Genomic DNA, 19685 nt, shown 5'->3' with positions numbered 1-19685 from the left:
AGGACATTAATCTCCTAATAGGGGTCGATGCACACAGAGCAACAACAATAGGTTCACAATAATATTGTAGCTGATTTCATAAAACTAATACAATTTTGTTTTTGCGTGCACGGGTTGTGGAATGTGAATGTTTGGATTTTGTGTAAAAAATGAGTTGCTGTATGAATCCTGTGTGTGTGTTTTGTAAAAGAAGAAGTGGAATACAACGAGGAAGTAAGTTCGAAAGATGAAGTAATGGGTATCACAATTTTGTAGTTGTGTCACAAAATCATTTTGAAATGGATTTGTTCATGTGAATTTTACTAGATCTAAAATTGTGTGGACTAAAAATTATTGCAAGTTAGTGTATAGAATAGTTTTGAGAGAGTCAATTGCGGTTTTAAAGTGAGTATGGTTTAATATGATTTTTAATGATTTGTGTTTGTTTAACTTTGAGTAATTAATTTCAAATCCTAATGAATAACACAAACCGTGTATATAGAAGCTATCATCAAGCCGGATGTGGAGCAGCCAACAACAGACCGGGTATAGAGCAGCCATCGACAAGCCGGATATGTAGCAGCCAACACCAGACCGGGTAACGGACAGCCATCAACAGACAGTCACGCCACAAACCGTGGCATCGATCCAGTGCACTTAAAGTTTCGCACTCTTATAGAAATCAGGATTGACGTTTGGCTGACAAATTTACGAGTACTCCTGTGAAGATTTCGGCGCCGTTGCACACTGTTGGTCTACGTCCCAGTGGGACTCTAGATCCCATTGTATCTCGATGCCGAGCCCGTGCTGCAGCAGTCCAAACTACGGAGCTCCAGTATAAAAATATTGCAGAGATTCTAGCGTACCGTGCCCCACCTCGCACTGTTTTGGTGCAAAGTCTACGAGGTCATTGTCGTGACTAGACAGATCCTTGATAAGTGTACACGTGATGAAGTGTGTAATCTCCTCCACTTAGGTGCTCGCGTACTGCTTCGATTACAGACCGGATTGGGCAGCGGCTGGTTTAATTTTATCACAAGGCCGCCGTTTCGTGAACTGATAGACTATATATCCAATCACCGATAACGATTTTTTTCCAGATGCAGCCTACTATCTGGATCATAGTTTCTGACCTGTCTGATAGCTGTAATACGCAAAATTGATGCGGGTTGTGAAGTATACTGCTCACCTTGACAGGGCTCGCGTACAAAGTTTACAAATCTTTGCAGAATAGACAAACTACTTGGAGACCATGGTCTTCAATTGCGGTTCAGGGACCGACAAGTACCGGGAATATGACTCTATGGACGCACGGAGAGTAGCAGGATGCGCTAAACTGCACTTGTCACTAGTGCTTCTCATTCTGGTGTTCGGACAAAGTGCGACGGCATTTGTATGCCCCGACTACATTTATGTCTTCGGCGATTCTCTTACTGACGTTGGAAATGCTCACGCAGAGTTACCCATCTTCAACACTGTAACCAATTATAACTATGGCATGTCTTACAGCTTTCCCGACCGCCCTTGCGAGAGAACCCGATTCTCTGATGGCAGGCTCCTGATTGATTACACAGGTATGCGTGGGGAAGTTGATCATTCTTGTTTTCCATGAAGGCCGCAATGTTATTGCCAACAATCTAAAACACTTTCCTGAATGAACATGCGATGCGTCTGACCAGCTCAAGCATTCGGAGTGCCTTTTCTGCAACCATATTCTCGACACCTTCATAGCTCAGCTTACAAACATGGCGTCAACTTTGCCTATTCTGGCGGAACAGCAAAGTTTACGCCAATTCCTTTTCCAACTTTCTTCTTAGAACGTGAAGTCGAGAACTACTTCAAATTCAGAGCCAGTTATTCAGGTACCTTTGCACCTTAAATCATTTTGACAATGTCCGTTACAGGTGACTACCTAGAATGGGATGCCGTCTCCTTGTGGTAGATAAAGCCCACACTTGATTTGGGAGGGAGAATTTAAGTTACTTTCCAAAGGAATAATTACTTTGCAGTTTTTAACTTAATATGTTCAATGAGTAGGGCCGTTCGTCAATGTGAGTACTGCGCTGCACATGATACCGGAGATAGGAGCCAACGACTACATTTATGCATTCACCTTGGGCCTTTCACCTGCTGAAGCTAATGCGAAGCTCGACGGTTTGATTCTCCGTGCTATAGAGAGGACTGTGGAGGTAATAAGTTTGGAACTCCATTGCATCGTGGGAATCTGAAGCAAGATTTGAGTTTATAATGCAGGTAGCTACTACTAAGATTGATGTTGATGAGATCGAACAAGATCAAAATCGTGATTTATTTATTTTTTAAATGGCTCTGTAATTGACGATTGCAGAAGCTTCACGCTGGAGGGGCCAGATTCTTTTACATTTTCAACCTGCCACCAGTTGGATGCACCCCTTTCATGCTTACGCTTTTCAGCCACAGGAGTCCTAAAGATCAGTTTGGCTGCTTGTCCGCTCACAACTCCGTCATCGAAATCGCCAACGGGAAGCTGAAGGCCGCGGTTGACGAGTACCGACGAAAGTGGCCAGACACCATCTTTCTCCACTACGACTCATATGGCGCTGCTTTGGAAGTCATTCAGACCGGTCCGGCAAAGTATGGTAAGAGCATGGGTTCCATTTCCACTTTAATAGTGATCAAGCCAGTGGATCAGAAACTGCCATACGGCAGAAGTTTTAAGTGGTTTTGGTTGGTGCAGGGATCGACGCAGATGGGTTTCGAGCGTGCTGTGGCGGCGGGGGGCCCTACAACTTCAACCCTTTTGTGCTCTGCGGCTCAGGAAAAATAGCCAACGTGTGTCCAGATCCCGAGCACAAGCTCTTTTGGGATTTTATCCATCCCACTGAAGCTTTCTTCCGCGTCATGGCCACCTTTGCTCTCTCGGGGCAGTACGTTGACGGACCTCCTGAGGTTGCCAATCTGAAAGCTGCGTGCAACTTAGACTTCAGCTCCTTTGCTCAGAGCATTCCCAATTCACCCAGTTGTCCTCGTGACACAGCAGTCACATGAGCTTGAGAATCCAGACCATCTTGAAACGTTGGCAAGCAATCAGTACCCGATTCATGGATCCTAGGGCTCATGAACGACCGTCTCCTGCAAACAAGCAACCTTTGTCCATGCCTGCATGAACTTCAGCTCCACATCATGCACTCCTAGAGGAGGAACTTCACGTGTTCCCCAGAGCTGAAATGCTGTTGCAATCGTCTGTTCTAGACCTCCTACATCTTCATATTATAAAGACTAGCCTAGCGTTTACTCAAGCAAAAGTGCAATGATAATAGCCAAAGAAATCCAAGCTGCGCTACAACAGATGTGTTGAATTACAGTCAATGGAAGCAGTAATCTTTGAACGGCGACTGATCGCCGCAGCACAAGCTAATGAAGTGTGCCTGTTGAAGATGAACACACGTGTACACACACACACACACACACACATATATATATATATATATACATGGAACCTCAAGGCATTCACTTGCAATGGGTATGAAATGTGCCGAACAGTGACGACCCCTTGTCTTGTGCAATTATGTTCGATGTCAAAGTCTTCATTACAAGACAAGCGCGGTTGTTGTAAAGAAATTCAACAAAAGAAACAATGGGATCATCATTAGGGTGTAGCAACGTTAGCGAACAACTTCATTGTAATGTAATGAATCGGAAACATTCTCTCACAAGCCATCCTTCTGGGGTTTTCCATAACACTAAATTGACTGGCTTGCAAAAGCCCAGTCTGATTATCTTTTACAAATGGTTGGTTTTAGTTGGTGCTGGGTTTCTTGGAAATGGAAAATCTAGTGAGCAATGAAGTATGTTCGAACCATCATCACACAGGTACTGGAAATTCTCATGGCATTGTTCGTATAGGGAACAGCTTGTTAGTCCACAAAGTGGTAAAATTAGCGCTGAATGGATGCTGTAGTATTGTTAACAGACCACAGTTATTCCTCACATTGTGATGAGAAAGACAAAATATAATCTTAAGTAGTCAACAGAATATCTAACGGAGGTGCTCGCTTGTATCACCCAGCTTTTTAAGGAGCATGACTTGTTCAGTAAGACAAGTGTTGATCCACGAAACCAATTCCTCGGCAGGCTGGCATTCAGAAGCTCCAGATCAGGCAGCTCTAGTGGTGCAACAGTTCATTGCGTGTCTGCAGGGATGGGTACAGCTGAAGTCAAACATGAGCTGAATAGAATGGTGAACTCCAACATAATTTCTTTTTAACATTCAAAACTCACCCAAATACTAGAAGTACCTCGTCTTACATGAATGGCATGTTGTCTCATCAGCACAGTACTGGAGGATTTAAGTCTGCATTGTAGCAAAATTAAAATTGATACCAGTCACACTCAAAAACTTCTCTTCTATACTTGGAGAGGATATTCATCTTTGGAATGCATCCTCAAATAAATATATGCCACCACTATATATATAGGATCTCTATTGAGGTTTGTTGAAGTCTTATTATTATTTTGAATCTGACACATACAAGGTGAACATGGTATAATAACATCCTGTCTTAGGCCTTAATGTTTTTATTACAAAGTAGGTATATAAAGTTCAAGTTAACAAATTTTGCAAAATTTATTTGACCAATCTCTATCTAGTAAATGTGTAATTGAATTGTATACCAAAAGTCACTTGATTCTGTTTCTATCTCTCATATATATATATATATATATATATATATATATAATCTTGTTAGTGATTAAAATAACCTGATTTTTTAAAATTATTAATAATTATTTCTAAAATTATATTTTAAAATCTATTAATGCTTGCCTTTAAAATTTATCTAGAATATTTTTTAAATCTTTGAAATAATAGTAGAGTTTTTTAGTTTTATTTTTTTATAAATAATTATTGTTTTGACATGATAGCTTTCTATGGCTGCTATCTCTATAAAGAGCTTGTCAATTGTTTCAAAAGTAATACGGTGTAATCTCATATCTATTTAGCTTAAGAATACTTCTACAACTTGCTTATTTTATACTTAATTATTCAATGTAAGAAAAGAACAAAAAAAAATTTATTATTTATTATTTGTTTTCTTCTATTTATTAATTATAATTTCTTTTTTTTTCAAATTAATCATATTTATATAGTTTTTATTTAGAACTCTTATCTTAAACCATGTGCTTTTTTAGAAAAAAGTTAAAATTTGATTAATTTAAACTATTAAATATTGGGAAAAAAAAAACAAACAAACAAACAAACAAACAAACAAACTATTGCAAACCTTACATTACAAATTTAAGTCCAAAAATATGTTGTAGTGTATGCAGAATTCTTTTTTCTCAATATTTTGTTTAATCTTAAAGTATTTTAAAGAGTCTCATATTTCAACCTCCATATATTTATGTTCTTCCATACTATAATATTATTACCATAAAATCTATATATCAAGTTGTTGAAAAATACAAGATATTGTTTGAATCTACTTTAATTATATATCTTGCAATCTCTTTTGTTTTTATTGCACATGCAAGCATTGTTATTGTTGTGCATATAAGCTCTTCTTCTACTAATTTCTTATTACTAATTTCTATTTTATTTTTATCTACTTTGTAAAATGTTCAAGATTGTTGAAAAACTTATTATTTACTTCTTTTATTAATCATTATAATAATATTATTTATCTTTAATATAATATCTTAAAATAATTTTAATTTTAATATTTTGTTGATAAAAATATTTTTTGTTAATATTAAATTGGAGAGATTATATTATTATTATTATTATTATATTCTTATCTTTTTAATACTTCTAAAACTCTTGTAGTTCTTAATGTTGTAGATTGTTTCTAAACAAAATCTTTAATCTATAAGTACATCATTGAAATATATTAAGATAGTTTTCTTTTTTTTCTTTTTTTTTCTTTTTTTTCTTATTCTTTTTGGTGATTAGATTCGTGAATTATTCTTCTAATTCTTTTCTTATTCAAAAATAATATGAAAAATATTTAATCATTGCATTAAGCATAATCTTTATTTTTTTTTAGAATTTTTCATATATTAGAATTTATCTATAAAATAACTTATTTTTTTAATAATTTCTTTTAAAGTAATAATAGTTAGTGAATTGATGACTCTTTAATCTTATTTTTCTTATCTTAATTTCAATTTCTTTAAAATCAAAGTTTATGTCACATCCTTAAAATGAACAAAAGTTTGATGATTTCTACTACAAAGCAAGTAGCAACATCTTTTAATTAGTCCTTTTTAAATTTTCATTTAAATAAAAACATTTCTTACCAATTTTTTTGGATTAAATTACGATTTCTTGCACTTTGTAAGATTTGATAGAATTGATTTTTAAAGAATTTGTTTTAAGAAAAAATAAATAATTATATAATTAATAAGAAATTCCATCTTTGTTCTTATTACTTTGTTATCAACTGTAGAATAATTTATATTAAGAAACTTACATGACTTTACAAAGAGCCCTTGATAAAAAAGAAATACAAAATATTACTTTAATAAGGTGGGACTTTCTACCTTTTTATAAACATCAATATTTTCTATAATCTTTTGGTCTTTTTGGTTGTCCTAGCATGCCTCCATTAAGCAAAGACTTGTGTTTCCTAGTTACACTTTTAAATTATAATAACTTATATTTGAACTTATACAAATCTTAAATATACATGTTTTTATATTTTAAATCTTAAGCAAGTTCTATTATATAATTTACTACTATCACAGAGCTATGTATTTACTCCAATAATTACTTAAATAATATGAATAGGTAAAATTAGGTAAAAATAAATTAATTCCTAAAAGCTTCATAGACATGGTTTCATCTTTATTCATGTCTATAAGTGATTGATAGGTTGAACATTTGGCCAACAAATTAGGTATGAATTATATGTGTTGGTAGCTTGTTGTACAAGATAACCATGTGGCGCACATATAAGAAACTTGCCTTATAAGTTAAGACATGTATTTTGCAAATTAGACACATGTTGAAGGCCCTATAGAATGTCACTATGTAACTCCTTGTTAGATAGTATCTCCATATATGGAGGCAAGAGTGAAGCCTTCTTTACTTTTGTCAATTCTTTTCTTGTTTCTAGTCTAGTTTCAAGAGTCTCTAGTTTTCTAGTATTTGGCAATTACCCTTCTAATTTCGTCTTGAACATACATACTTTCTTATTTTTATTTTTCCATTTCTCTTTGATACATATCTCATTTATTTACATATCTTCTTTGAATTCTTGTCCTTCATAACTACTCTTCTTTGTTTGGTTTTACACAAAAATGATCCAATTGATACTTAAGAAATTTTACACATGGATTTCATCAACCTTTAATATAAGTCTCAATTTTGTCTTGTCCATGTGCAACAAGTAGGACAAAACCAAAATTATTATAAATAATGAGAGGTTATATGTCAAAATTAATAATTGGGAAGATTGATACCAATGACATTGGATGATGATAGTAGTAGATTGCAGTAGCTCATGTTAGGACCAATCTTCACCTACACATGAATTTTTTTTTGTTAATATTATGTTTTAACCCTTTCCCATAGTATCTAATTGCTTCTCCCTAATTCTTTGTCATAGCTCTCTTTGTCATGGCCCTAAGTTTTGATATTTGCTAGAGAGCACAGAGAAAGATAAGCATGTAAAATAATTATTTGAATTATCCAAAACTCATTCAAGAATAAAGAAGAAAAATAAGCAATGTACCAAATGGGTACCTTTTCTGACTTGGCCTTCTCTGTCTCTTTAGCTGCAACTATTGAATGTAACAATACTAGTACGTTCTTAATCAAACACAATACCCCAATTAACAAATTTTGTAATCTAAGTTAATTGCGGCCAGGCAGTAGCGGTGCCTACCCTGAATAGAAGACATTTTCATTACAGAAAAGATTTTCTAATTCTCACGCAGTCAAAGCCATTGCTCGGAGACTCCTAGTGAATGCACTAAAAGGGGCAGAGTTTCATGTTCCCAAGTACTTAAGGTTGGTACCTGAACGAGAAAATCCATGCAGGCCCTCATTTCTGCAAAGATGACAGAATCACAAGCACTGTATTCTTGACGAAACGAAGCACTTATCACTTTCCTCTCAACGATTCTCCAAAAGAATCTGAACCTCATACTTGGGCAGTGTGATCGCCACACTGGATAGATTGTCTCGGAGTTCACTTCCCTGTTTTCAAGAGGCTTCACATGACGTAGGGGAATATTCGACACTGATCCTGGCTGGGAAGTCCCAGGAAGAATATTCTTCTGGTTTGCTGCTAAGATTGGTAGAATGCAACAAATCATAATGCTCACTGACAAAGAAACTCGGAGTCTGGGACAAAGAAATGCGGATCTTACAGTTACGAGGGTCAAGGGAGCGAGGTCCCGCATGCCTCTGCAGGAGATACCTCAACCCAAGACGACATGGAGCGAAGTTTCTTCAATCCTCCAGATCCATCCTTATCTCAATAGTTGTTCCGGCGGCTCGGGATTCCTTTTCACGCTGCTTGGGTCCTGTCTGCATACTGCCTCCGACGCGCGAAGTCTCTGAACTCTTCGCAGAAAGTTTGAGCATCGGCTTAACCTAATCTCGACCCATGTCCAATTCAGCCACACACATCCTTGTGTGATATCCTACATGAGTATAAAACTTGCGAATGAAGCATGCTTTGGGAAGCACAGCTTAGAACCCCAAAAAGCGAACCCCAAAGAATACTCTACGTCCCTGTCTGTCAGAGCCTAAACTGCACGCGCGGTACGGGGATGTTTAGCGATTCATAGCGGCAGTAGTGAAGGAGGAGTTGAAACTACACCGAGGTTTTTGAAAAGTGGCGGGCCGGTGTGGTTGGATGCTGACACTTCGGTTGTAGGACACCATCGGCAGATATGTGCGGATAAAAGAGCGGGGTACATGCGTCTGCAGCTTGACGGCTCCATCAAAATTATTAGCGCAGGAAATTGGCAGGTGGGAGGGAGAATCAGGTCGTTAAGCCTGCTCCTTCGAGGCTCCGTTCACATCATCACTAGAAGCTCAGTTTCTCCAGCTACACAAGCCTCTGACGTCCGGTTCGTACTTCTTTCTGATCATACGTGACCTGTGACCTGATTGTTGAGCACTGTGCGCTAGCTTGAAGATGCGTCTCTGCTCTAGTCCTTCGGGTTTCTAGTTATGTTGCGGGGAGTTGAATGATGTGTTCCGTTGATTTCAGGAGGTCTTGCGGATGCTTTGAAGGTTAGAGCTCAGGAATGGAGATGGTTGTTGTTGTGGTGGAGAAGAGGGCCAGTGTCTGGTGAATCCGTTCACAGGTTTCGTGTTTCGGGCAAGTGCGGGTGAATGTCATTGTAGTGAGGATTTTGTGTGGTTGGGGGAGAGGTTGGTGAGTCTAGTTGTTGAAGACTGTGAGGGTGTTCCGATGGTGTCGGCAGCTCATGTAAGTTGGAGAACGTAACTAACAGCGAGACGAATGGTCACAGATTCTAGGTCTTGGTGTGGTATGGTGAGAGATTGGTTTCGTGATCTGGAGGGTATTGTAACTTACAGTTGAAGAGGTGGAGATTTTGGTGGGGAGTTCGTGGGCGTTTCGATGAATATTGAAGATCGGGAATGAGGGTGCTAAGTAGCGTTTCTCCGAGTTTCAGAATCGTAGACTGTTGTTAATGTTGTCAGGGGCTTTACCGTTTGCAAGGATGTTGTTTAATAGGTCTGATTTCGACTACATAGAATCGCATTCAAGTGGGTCTATATTTGCAGGGTGTGAAGTAAGAGTTTTGCAGAAGTAGAAGAAGAGATAGTTACCTCTTCTTCGAGTCTGGTAACCAATTCAAATTATGCAACTCTTTCTCTTTGTCTCCAGGGTTCGCGAGGTGTACTTCGGGCCAAATTTCAAGTCAGCACTACTTGTGAACATCTTGAGGCCAAATCAAAAGGCAATTGAGAAGAGTATTAAATTTGGCGATCTCAGCTCCACTGAATTGGAACGCTGCACCCTCCACAGTGGATAACACAGGGAGGTTGTAAAGGAGTCTGGGTTAACTGGTGATTGTGAGATTTGCTTCAATCTCATTACGGCACCGGTCTCCACGCATCCCATCAAGAATATTTATGAACAAGCAGTTATTCTTCTTTGAGACGTTTAACGAAGGAAAGATGGGTGGTGAAGCAGACACTTCTGCGTTTTTTCAAGCTGAAAGAAATTTTAGATGCCAATGCTACTGAGGTTAGTTTGAGGGATAAATTAAGCTGGCTTCCTATGACACTTCCGAGGCCTTAGGTCTGTGAGATTGGCAAAGGTTGCTCAGAATGGGAACATGCATGTCGACCGAGGATGGGATGACCAATGTAGGAAGGAGGCAGCCGGTAATGGCAAGGAATCAGCTGAGGCATGTAAAGAAGAGAGATAAGGAAGCTTTGACAATCGAGGGGCAGAGAGACTTACTTCTGGCTTTGACGCCCGGACGAATGTTTCGTATTGGTGCCAGCGGCTCTGCATGTACACACACACAGCAGGGCCGAAAGGGATGTAATCAAGATGCTATGCTAGTTTGGGAGGTACTTTTCGTTTCCGATCGTATGATTCAGTTTCATCTTTGAATCTCCTCTCTTTACCCGTATTCTCTTAGTTAAGTATTTGTTGGTTTGTGGATGCATATATAAGGGTGCAGTATTATTGGTTTCGCAACCTTTCTATCTAAACTGTAAGGTTAGAGTTGGAGTTCCAAAATCATTCAGTAGGAGTAATTGGGTTGAATATGTGGAGCAGTTATGCTTTGTTAGTGGCATTGTTATATGCGATCCTGCTTTGAAATGAACTATTTCGGTTTTCATTTCTTTTCCTCTTCCTTTTCCTTTGTCTTTTTATGGGGATAGAGATCGTCTAATTACCTTTAAGCTGACTGGTAATTAACATGCTTGTGTGTGGGGGCTTTGTAATAATTTTAGAAGTTTGCATCAATGAATGACACCGTATTTTGTGGAGTTTTCGATGGCCACGGACCTTTTGGTCATTTGGTGGCGAGGCGAATACGGGATTCCCTTCCCTCGAAACTGGTAGCCTTTTGGCATGACAAACTAACATCCATAGAAAAAATCGAAGGCAGCGAAATGGAGGCGCTTGGCAATGGCGAAAGCACACATACTGACCACGAGTCGAATCTGAGTACTTCTCGCGAATTAAGTTCGGAGGAATTTCTGGGAAAGCCAGTCAGGGTGCCTCCCCCTATGTTTGAGCCTTGGAGGGAGTCGCATCTGAAGGCCTTCGAAGAAATGGATAAAGAATTGCGTACTCATCCTGCCATCGACTCTCTTTACAGCGGATCAACAACAGTTACAGTTCTCAAGCAGGTTGTCTTTCATTTTTAATGGAATCTACTTTGTTATAAAATTGACATACTAGATTGAGTTCTTTGAGGCTGTCCCGGGCAACAAGGACTGAAGAGTGGATGACTTGAAGTTCCTTGACATAAGTTTTAGTTTGAGGTATGATGGTTTTTAACAGCCACAAGTTCATGTGATAGGTGTTGGGTGAGGGCTTAAGGTTTATTTTGGCCTTTCCTACCCTTATACGTTAGACGTGCAAGTGAGTGCAGCACTTTTTGGCATTTTGATAATTAGTTCATTTTTTCGTTGCTGTCCTTTTTTGCAATTTCTTAATTACTGAGTAAGCCAGAACGGGACATCATTGATTATCTGCAGGGACAACATCTTGTAGTTGGAAATGTAGGTGATTCCCGAGCAATAATGGGAACTCTAGATGACAATGGTAGCTGGAAAGCTGCTCAGTTGACAGTTGATTTGAAGCCCAGCCTTCCTAGTATGGTTCCATCTTTGTGTTATTACTTTACCTTCACATTTCAAAATAACTCTCACGCCTATCTATATAATATTCTGCTGTCATCATCAGGTGCTGATTGGTAACCTTTGCTTACACCTATATTTTTTAATGTATAGGTTATTAATTCAAATGGCACCACTTTAACAACTTGTATTTCCTGGCTTTAATATCTCTAGCAGCTTTCTCACTCTAGCCTCCAATCTGTATGCTAAACGAGACACTAGTTATGTGATCCAGAAGAAGCTGAAAGAATCAGGAAGTGCTCGGGCCGTGTGTTCGCTCTTCACGACGAGCCTGAGATCATGAGGGTGTGGCTGCCATTTGAGGATTCCCCTGGGTTAGCCATGGCTAGGGCGTTTGGTGATTTCTGCCTTAAAGATTATGGCGTGATAGCTGTTCCCGAAATCACTTACTGTCAAGTGACAGATCGTGACAAATTTATCATCCTTGCAACTGATGGAGTATGGTTTTCTTGAACAGCGATCCCATCTTGATTATTGATTCAACCTTCTATTTCTGACCTGTGGTTCTATCAAGTCGCTTGAAAGTTTCTATCTAATGTAGAAGTTTCTTTAAAATTTTGCTTCTCATAAATTTTGCTGACATTATGACGTTTCTTAATGGTCTTGTTTTTTATGCTTTACTGTCCTAAACTCGTCAACGCTTTTGGAACCAATACATGTTTAGTTACTGCCTGATTCATCTTAAATGTTACTGTTGCGAAATTTGAAGCCACAATTTCTCGTGCTTTGTTGTATGTCGTGATCTCAGATTTGGGATGTGTTAAGCAACGAGGAAGCGGTACAAATCATAGCAACTGCACCTACGCGTGCTACAGCAGCCAGGTCCTTGGTGGAGTCTGCAGTTCGGGTGTGGCGTCTGAAGTACCCTGCATCCAAAGTAGATGATTGTGCTGTTGTGTGCCTTTACCTGGACCGTGCTACTGATGAAGACATGTTTACAGAGGCCTCCGCCCTTATGAGTAAAGAGAGTCTACCAACAAGCCTATTGATAACACCCCAAAATCAATCTGATGTTGGAGTAGAGTGTGTTAGCATGACCACACCGGTGCAGGAAATCAGAAAAATAGATTTGAGCTCGGGAAAATCTCAAGATGCTGGGGTCCAAGAGATAGGGGAAACACTCAACAGTGAGGAGGAAAACGGTAGTGACCATACTGACTCGAAACGCCACCGAAGCTTGGATGACTGTTTGCATACAGATGTAGGGGGATGGAGTGCTTTAGATGGGGTTACACGTGTTAATTCTATTTTGAACCTGCCAAGATTTCCTGATGATGCTAGTCAATCCGAGATGCCTTAAATGAAGAATCTGTGACGCATTATGTGTCGTCTTCCCTCCATAAGGCTACATGGCTCTATACCCACCCAAGTATTCTGAGTTAGAAACAATCTCTTCCATGGCCTAGATTCAGCTAATCTACTTAATTGCCATTAGCTGAACTATCTGGCAATAGGCTATCTGACTGAACAATAAATAGTACAAGAAAGCCTAAGTTTAACATGCAGAGGTCTGCCCCATGTTTCTCGTTGGCGTTCGGTGCCCTACGATCTATCTCCGGACAATAGCTTATTATACACATTATTGATATCAGAATGTTCTTTCACGTTTCAGCAGAGGTAGAGACATCCTCAAGTCGAATCTGGCGACCGAAGCGATAATATTGCTCGACATGGGTCACACATGTTGACAGTGATAGCACGCTCCGTGACCTGGTATGTAAAATGCTGAATGAAGCAATCGCTGCACCTGATCGTTTGTTAGATTGAGAAAATAGTTGTTCAACTGTCTCATACGATTCTCACTAACACATACTCGTGTTCTCAACAGGTTGCATCGGATCGTGGAGGCTGAATAACTGGTTCAGTATTTCTTTTCACACAATTCAAGGTTTGCTGGTCATTCAACGTTTTATACATTCTTAAAAATTTGTAGTTGTTACAAAGTGTAGTTGGTCTTTCTACTTAGAGGATTCTACAATGCAGGGTTGGGTGGATGTTCTTGCCCATTTTGAAATGACAGGGAAAAGTAGATAAACTGAATCTAGAGATTTCAAGATTTGAGTAGTTCAAATTTGCAACTCAAAAGTTGCAATCACTTCTTCTTTTTTTAAATTTTTTATCAATATAAAGGTCAATAGATGGAAGTTCACTAGTTTTTTTTAGTATTTGTTTTTTTCATGTGGTTAATTATTGTCTTTTATTGGGCTTATCCAATCTTTAACAAATAGATCCAATAATGAAGCGTAATTCTCTATAATTGTCATATAAAATGATTAATTTTAGGATAATGAACTAATTTGAACCTACTTACATAAGAGTCACATCCTACTAGTAGTCCATGAAATAATCTTGTAATTGGTGGTAATTGAGATTAGTTGTATATTAACCACATTAAAAAAGCTTATTACTACTATTCATTGGACTAAAGAGATGACATTGGTGATTTAAAAATGTGATTATTTATAAATAAAAATGACAATTCTAAATCTTACATGATGATATTAAAATCAATTACTTGTAAAATACTATTAAAATAAAAAAAATAAAAAAATCTTTATGTTAGATCTTAAAATATAACAAATATTTGTTAATTAGTATAAAAAATGTTATTAAATTTTTTATATTATTAAAATAATTATCTAAAAAAATAGACCTCAAATTTATTTAATATTAATAGAAAATACTTTTAAAATTAAAGAAATTAAAATATTATATGCCATTTATTACTAATTAAGTAAAATAAAAATATATAGTGACATATTTAATAAATCAAACAACAATTCAAACTATAAACTGATAAAAAAATATCAAAGAATTTTATTATTTAATTATATTTTAGTAATAATATAATAATTATAATTATAATTCAATAATAACAAAATATTTTATATTACAATTCAAAATTTTATTTTAAGCATCTACAATGTTATAGAATTAAGATAAATTAAGTAGATATTATATTTTTTTTACTTAATTTTAGTACAACCACACTATTTAGAATAGTTTAAACATAAATTTTATATTTGATAAATTACTAAATTTTAAATACAAATATATATATATATATATACATATCCTTGATATATTATATATAGTAAGCTATTATTCAAAGAAATATTAAAATTACACTATAAAATTGTATAATCTATAGATAGAATTTATAATAACCAACATTACAAGTTGCTATGGTTATGATTGTAATGTAGACAACAATGATAATATAGATATAGAACTACATTTTTTTTAAATAATTATGAATAAAGATATAAAAATTCTATTCTATTCTATTTTAATGCGTTATTTTTTAATACTTTTGTCTATTGAACTTACTACTTTTCTTCCTACTTTATATTTTATATTTTTATTATCATATATCTCCTTAGTTTTAAAAAAATATATTACTATTTGTATTTCAATTGATTTATATTTTTATTTGTGTTTCAATAAAAAAAAACTAAAACTTCATATAAATATAAATATTTTTTAAAAAGATACTTTTAAAATATTCTTTGAAATTTTAATATTAAATTAAATAAATAAATAAATAATAATTTAAAAATATTTTTTATTTATTTTTAAAAAATAAATTTAAATTGTATTTGTTTTCGATATATTCATATTTACATATAGAAAAAAATAGATAGAATCATGAAATTCTTTTATCTGAAGAATTAGAAAAGTCTATTTTAACAAGAGATATATCTTAATTTGAAATAAATTAAATTTAGGTGAATGTTAAATTGATTTAAGTTATTATAAAATCAATCCATTTATCTTAACCATCATAGAAACAAAAATAATCTCTATATTTATTTCTTTATTATTGAATCCGCAACCAATGAAAACCAACTATATTCATCATAATTACCATTTTTTTTTATTGTGGTTTAAAATATGGATGCCTCCCATTTTTCTTACATGCTATAGAAAAATCATAATTTTTTATTTAAGAAGGAGTAAGAGACATATCCCAAAATAAACTTCTCACCATCCCTCTCATCTCTCTTTTGTCTTAATTTTCGCAACTACTCACAAACGTGATTGCTTGCATCGTATTATAAAGTATTATGTGCTAACTTCAGCCTTTGCTATGCTTTGCTTTGCATACCATTGTTTTGTATTGTCATGCCTTGCGTAATGTATTTTAAACCTTTAGTTCTCATTTTCCTTCTCACTCTCCACCCTTCCACCAACTTAGGTGTATCTTTTATATCTTAAGAGTTTTTGATCAACTTTTGGTATATGTTCAACACCTATATTAAAGATGATAAGAGTGCACTTGCAAGTAAGTAACATATGCAATAATATATGTGGTATATTGAAAGCAAAGGAGTTGAATGCTTAGATGGTTTGATTATGTTGGAGATAGTAGATGTAGTTGGTAGCTCTAGTTTGGATTCAAAATAAATATTTAATTATGTCTTATAGAATTATGCTTTAGAAGTTAAATTAAATTTTTAAATAATATCTATGTTTAGTCCAATAGAGGCAAAATAATCACTTTGGTGATGTTAGAACTTATATATTGCATTGTCTTGTTATAGAAGTCAAGCAAATTACAAGGTTGCATTAGCCAAAACAATAGGATCCTAAAAGATGGAAGATGTTGCTACAAAGCAATCCAATTTAGAGCATATTAGAGCTACTAATCATTCTTCAACTCTTCTATCTTGTTATTATCTCCCATCATCCTAGCATCCTTGTGCTCTATACTTATAAGCATGTTTTTTCCATCTCTTTATCATTTGCAATTGCCTACCTTCAAAGTTATGTAAATTTATTTTATAAGATCTCATAATACAACGTAAGTCTATTTTTTAAGAATTTATTTCATTGAATTATTGGATAAGTGGTCTTTGTATTTGGATATTAAAGGAATGTCCTAGGTATTATATCTTTTGATGAACTACTTTCTATAGTGGTCTTATTGGATGGCTATCTAATAAAAAATAGAAGAATTTTTCTTGTAACAATGTTTGGTTACAATTAATTACTTTAGAATTTCTTTAGATATATTTTATTCTATTTTATAATTATTGATATATATATATATACATATATATATATATATATATATATATATATACATATATATATATATATATATATATATATATATATCTTTAGCTAGGATAAGTATCTTTAAATTAGAAGCATTTGCTCTTTGTATAGTACTTGTGTTCATGCATGTTGTTAAGTATATTTAGCATCAAAATAATACCTCAATTTGCTATGGTGTTATTTTCTTTAATTGACTACATTTAAGCTTAGCTTCATATATCAAGTATAATAAATTTTAATTGATCTAAAATGCTTGTTAGTTCAAGAATGCTAGATGATAAGCAATCACATTAACTTCTTATGATATGTACAATTGTTGACATAGTAATGACTCCAACTTCAATGGCAATGTCTGTTATTTCCAAGTTAAGAAGTTTTTTTTATCTTAGCTAAGAAATTTGCAAAGGTATAACTAATCTCAAGAGTATTACTTTTTGGTTTTATTGATCTCATAAGATCTCAGTTTTTATATAAAATTATATTTGTAATTAATATAACAAAGAAATTATTCTTAAATCTTTTTAATCCATGATAGCAATAGATGCAAGTATAGTGTTTAAAAATACAACATTTATTCGTAGAGGCATTAAAGTAAATAAGTTCCTTTGCATGCCTTACATTATTTGATATATATAAAATCCTATGAATAATTTTTTGTAATTTTTCAATTAAAATTTAAAGAATATACTAATAAGTACTTAAAATATAATTTTATACTTTCATCAAGTCAAACTACTATTTGGCCCTCTAGCCTACTCATATATTATTTAATGCGTTGACTTACATTGTTGATAGGTTTATTCTCATATGGACCTTTTCCTTTGCAATATTGGATCCAAAATGGCACACCTTTCTATTATCCTAATGCTCACAATTCCATTCTACTACTTTCTCACTTATGTAACATTTGTTAGTAGCAAACAATGTGGTGGTTTATGTGACGTAACAATATATTCTAATAAAGGATTTAAGCTGACCTATTAAAAACATCAGATTTTTAGATAATAGTATATTTGGGACTAATAAGCGTCTATTTTTGCACCAATTTGTAGATGATCACATGTCATTTAGCTTTGTTTATTGTATTAGTCCTTTGACATAGACATATTCTTAAAGTCAATATTAGTTATTATTAAGATATAAATAAATAAATAAATAAATAAAAATAAAAACATTAGCAATCAAGAATATTTAATGTATCTTTGGTACAATAACTACAATAATAATCCCAAAAGACAAAGATGTAACCTTTATCCACACTTATTACATCCATTCTTTCCACCTCTATTAAAAAAATAAAATAGTTGGATTTGTTGCCATTACAAATGATATTTAGATTAAATTAGTAAAATATAATATAAAATTCTAATTACATGTAGATTAGCATTTGTATATAATCACTATAAATTTGATTTTACTCACAATATGTTTGTACATAGTTGTGAAAGAAAAATAATTTGAGTGTAAAAATTGGAAATATTATATTTGTAGCCTTTGTAATTTTTGCAAAGATGGACATTTTTTATTGCTTCAATAGTTTTTAATTATAGAAGAGTAAGTTGAATAATTGATTCTCCACCAAATTTTCTTGAATGGTTCATTGCTATACAAGGCTTGTTCTTTAGATGGTTGATTGTTGGATTTTTTAATCTTATTATGATGAATGTAAGTTCCAATAGTTGTTCATAAATCTTTTTTTATTAATAGAGTAATAACTCAAATATACAACCAATAGCATTGAAGATAGGATTGAGATCTTTGGAAGAAAAAAATTGATTTTTTGGTATTAATGGAGGTACTAAAATAATAATATTTATCAAATGTTATTGAGGATAAAAACATTTAACCATCAAAATACCACCGTTACCTAGTATACTTCAAATTTTATGTTTATATGAAAGTTCTAATGTGTTTAACAATATACATACATATGGAGAGTTGTTAAAATTTGAAAAAGATTTTGTTCACTTAAATTATTCAATAACAAGGTTAAGAGAATAGATGGATAGATGTTTCACAACATTTGTAAAAAAATCAATGTTGTATTGATAACATACACTTTTTATTTTGAGCTTTCTTATGCTTTAATTTCTCTTGTTATATTTTCAAACAAATAAGAAAAATAAATTTGTACTTCTCAAGGATCCTTGATGGATACTTTTAAATACAAATTTAGGTTAGAATATTGACTGTCAACTTAAGATGTAGTTACAGTTCTAAGTTAAAGAAATCTATTTTTTTAAGCTATAAGAGAATATCTTTTTTTTAATATCCAAGCATTTTATAAGCATTCTTGGTAAAATAATAAAATATTTTATAATATAAAGTACCTTAGAAGAAACATTCATTACATTGGTTTAATCTGCAATCTAGTTCTTTTCATTACATTGGTTTAATTTGCAATCTAGTTCTTTTCATCACATTGATAAGTTAATTGATAATTAATGATATACAAGGTTTCTATAAGACAAACAATGAGCAAACAACTATTAAGACAACATAACATAGTTATTAGCATTTATTCTAAATAATATGTGTAATTATATAACTTCTATGATTTCTTTCATATAATGCAATCATTATATTTTTTGGCAATATTCTTGTAAGAAACATCCAAGTTGTCATCTTTTTCTTTGTTGGTTGAAGTTGTTGAGCAATCAAATATCCTACATGTGATGTTGAAGGTCTATAGTTATAGTAGCTATTTTGTACTATCAAATGCCACTATATACTACCTTAGAAACATCATGGTACTTTCAAATGCCACTATATACTACCTAATCAATTCACTTGTTGT

General features: G+C 34.2%; 2 protein-coding genes across 6 annotated transcripts; both read left to right on the top strand.

Moving 5' to 3' along the window:
• The first annotated feature begins 1100 nt into the window (after positions 1-1100).
• On the top strand, positions 1101-3132 carry LOC112279097 (GDSL esterase/lipase At3g48460). Its single transcript, XM_024513211.3, has 5 exons — positions 1101-1553; positions 1659-1841; positions 2017-2168; positions 2327-2597; positions 2696-3132. Exons 1-5 carry the CDS (start codon positions 1232-1234, stop codon positions 3004-3006), a joined length of 1239 nt encoding a protein of 412 aa, XP_024368979.1. The 5' UTR covers positions 1101-1231; the 3' UTR covers positions 3007-3132.
• A 5166-nt stretch (positions 3133-8298) lies between these two features.
• On the top strand, positions 8299-13989 carry LOC112278800 (putative protein phosphatase 2C 33). 5 transcript variants are annotated; one of them, XR_016507068.1, is made up of 8 exons: positions 8299-9039; positions 9828-10522; positions 10913-11314; positions 11666-11783; positions 12042-12265; positions 12576-12969; positions 13440-13540; positions 13656-13989. XR_016507068.1 is itself a non-coding variant. In XM_090256918.1 (7 exons), the coding sequence occupies exons 3-7, from the start codon at positions 10274-10276 to the stop codon at positions 13125-13127; spliced, it is 1545 nt and encodes a 514-aa protein (XP_090113044.1). In that variant the 5' UTR covers positions 8454-9039; positions 9183-9293; positions 9828-10273; the 3' UTR covers positions 13128-13326. The 5 variants fall into 5 exon arrangements, 3 of the variants coding, with proteins under 3 accessions (XP_090113045.1, XP_090113044.1, XP_090113041.1); XR_016507067.1 differs by having other exon boundaries at positions 8728-9039; positions 9183-10522; XM_090256918.1 differs by lacking the exons at positions 13440-13540; positions 13656-13989 and adding an exon at positions 9183-9293 and having other exon boundaries at positions 8454-9039; positions 12576-13326.
• Positions 13990-19685: the final 5696 nt, after the last annotated feature.

This window comes from Physcomitrium patens, chromosome 2, assembly GCF_059467195.1.
Source record: "Physcomitrium patens ecotype Gransden chromosome 2, ASM5946719v1, whole genome shotgun sequence".
Lineage (NCBI taxonomy): Eukaryota > Viridiplantae > Streptophyta > Bryopsida > Funariales > Funariaceae > Physcomitrium > Physcomitrium patens.
Note: the sequence above shows the minus strand (reverse complement) of the source record. Positions and strands in the feature narration are given on the sequence as shown.

Coding starts and splice junctions, on each gene's coding strand:
- LOC112279097 (XM_024513211.3), top strand. CDS start 1,232: ATGGTCTTCAATTGCGGTTCAGGGACCGACAAGTACCGGGAATATGAC. Junction 2,169..2,326: donor CTATAGAGAGGACTGTGGAG/GTAATAAGTTTG, acceptor TGACGATTGCAG/AAGCTTCACGCTGGAGGGGC. Junction 2,598..2,695: donor GACCGGTCCGGCAAAGTATG/GTAAGAGCATGG, acceptor TGGTTGGTGCAG/GGATCGACGCAGATGGGTTT.
- LOC112278800 (XM_090256919.1), top strand. CDS start 10,274: ATGGGAACATGCATGTCGACCGAGGATGGGATGACCAATGTAGGAAGG. Junction 10,523..10,912: donor ATGCTATGCTAGTTTGGGAG/GTACTTTTCGTT, acceptor TAATAATTTTAG/AAGTTTGCATCAATGAATGA. Junction 11,784..12,041: donor TTTGAAGCCCAGCCTTCCTA/GTATGGTTCCAT, acceptor TATGTGATCCAG/AAGAAGCTGAAAGAATCAGG.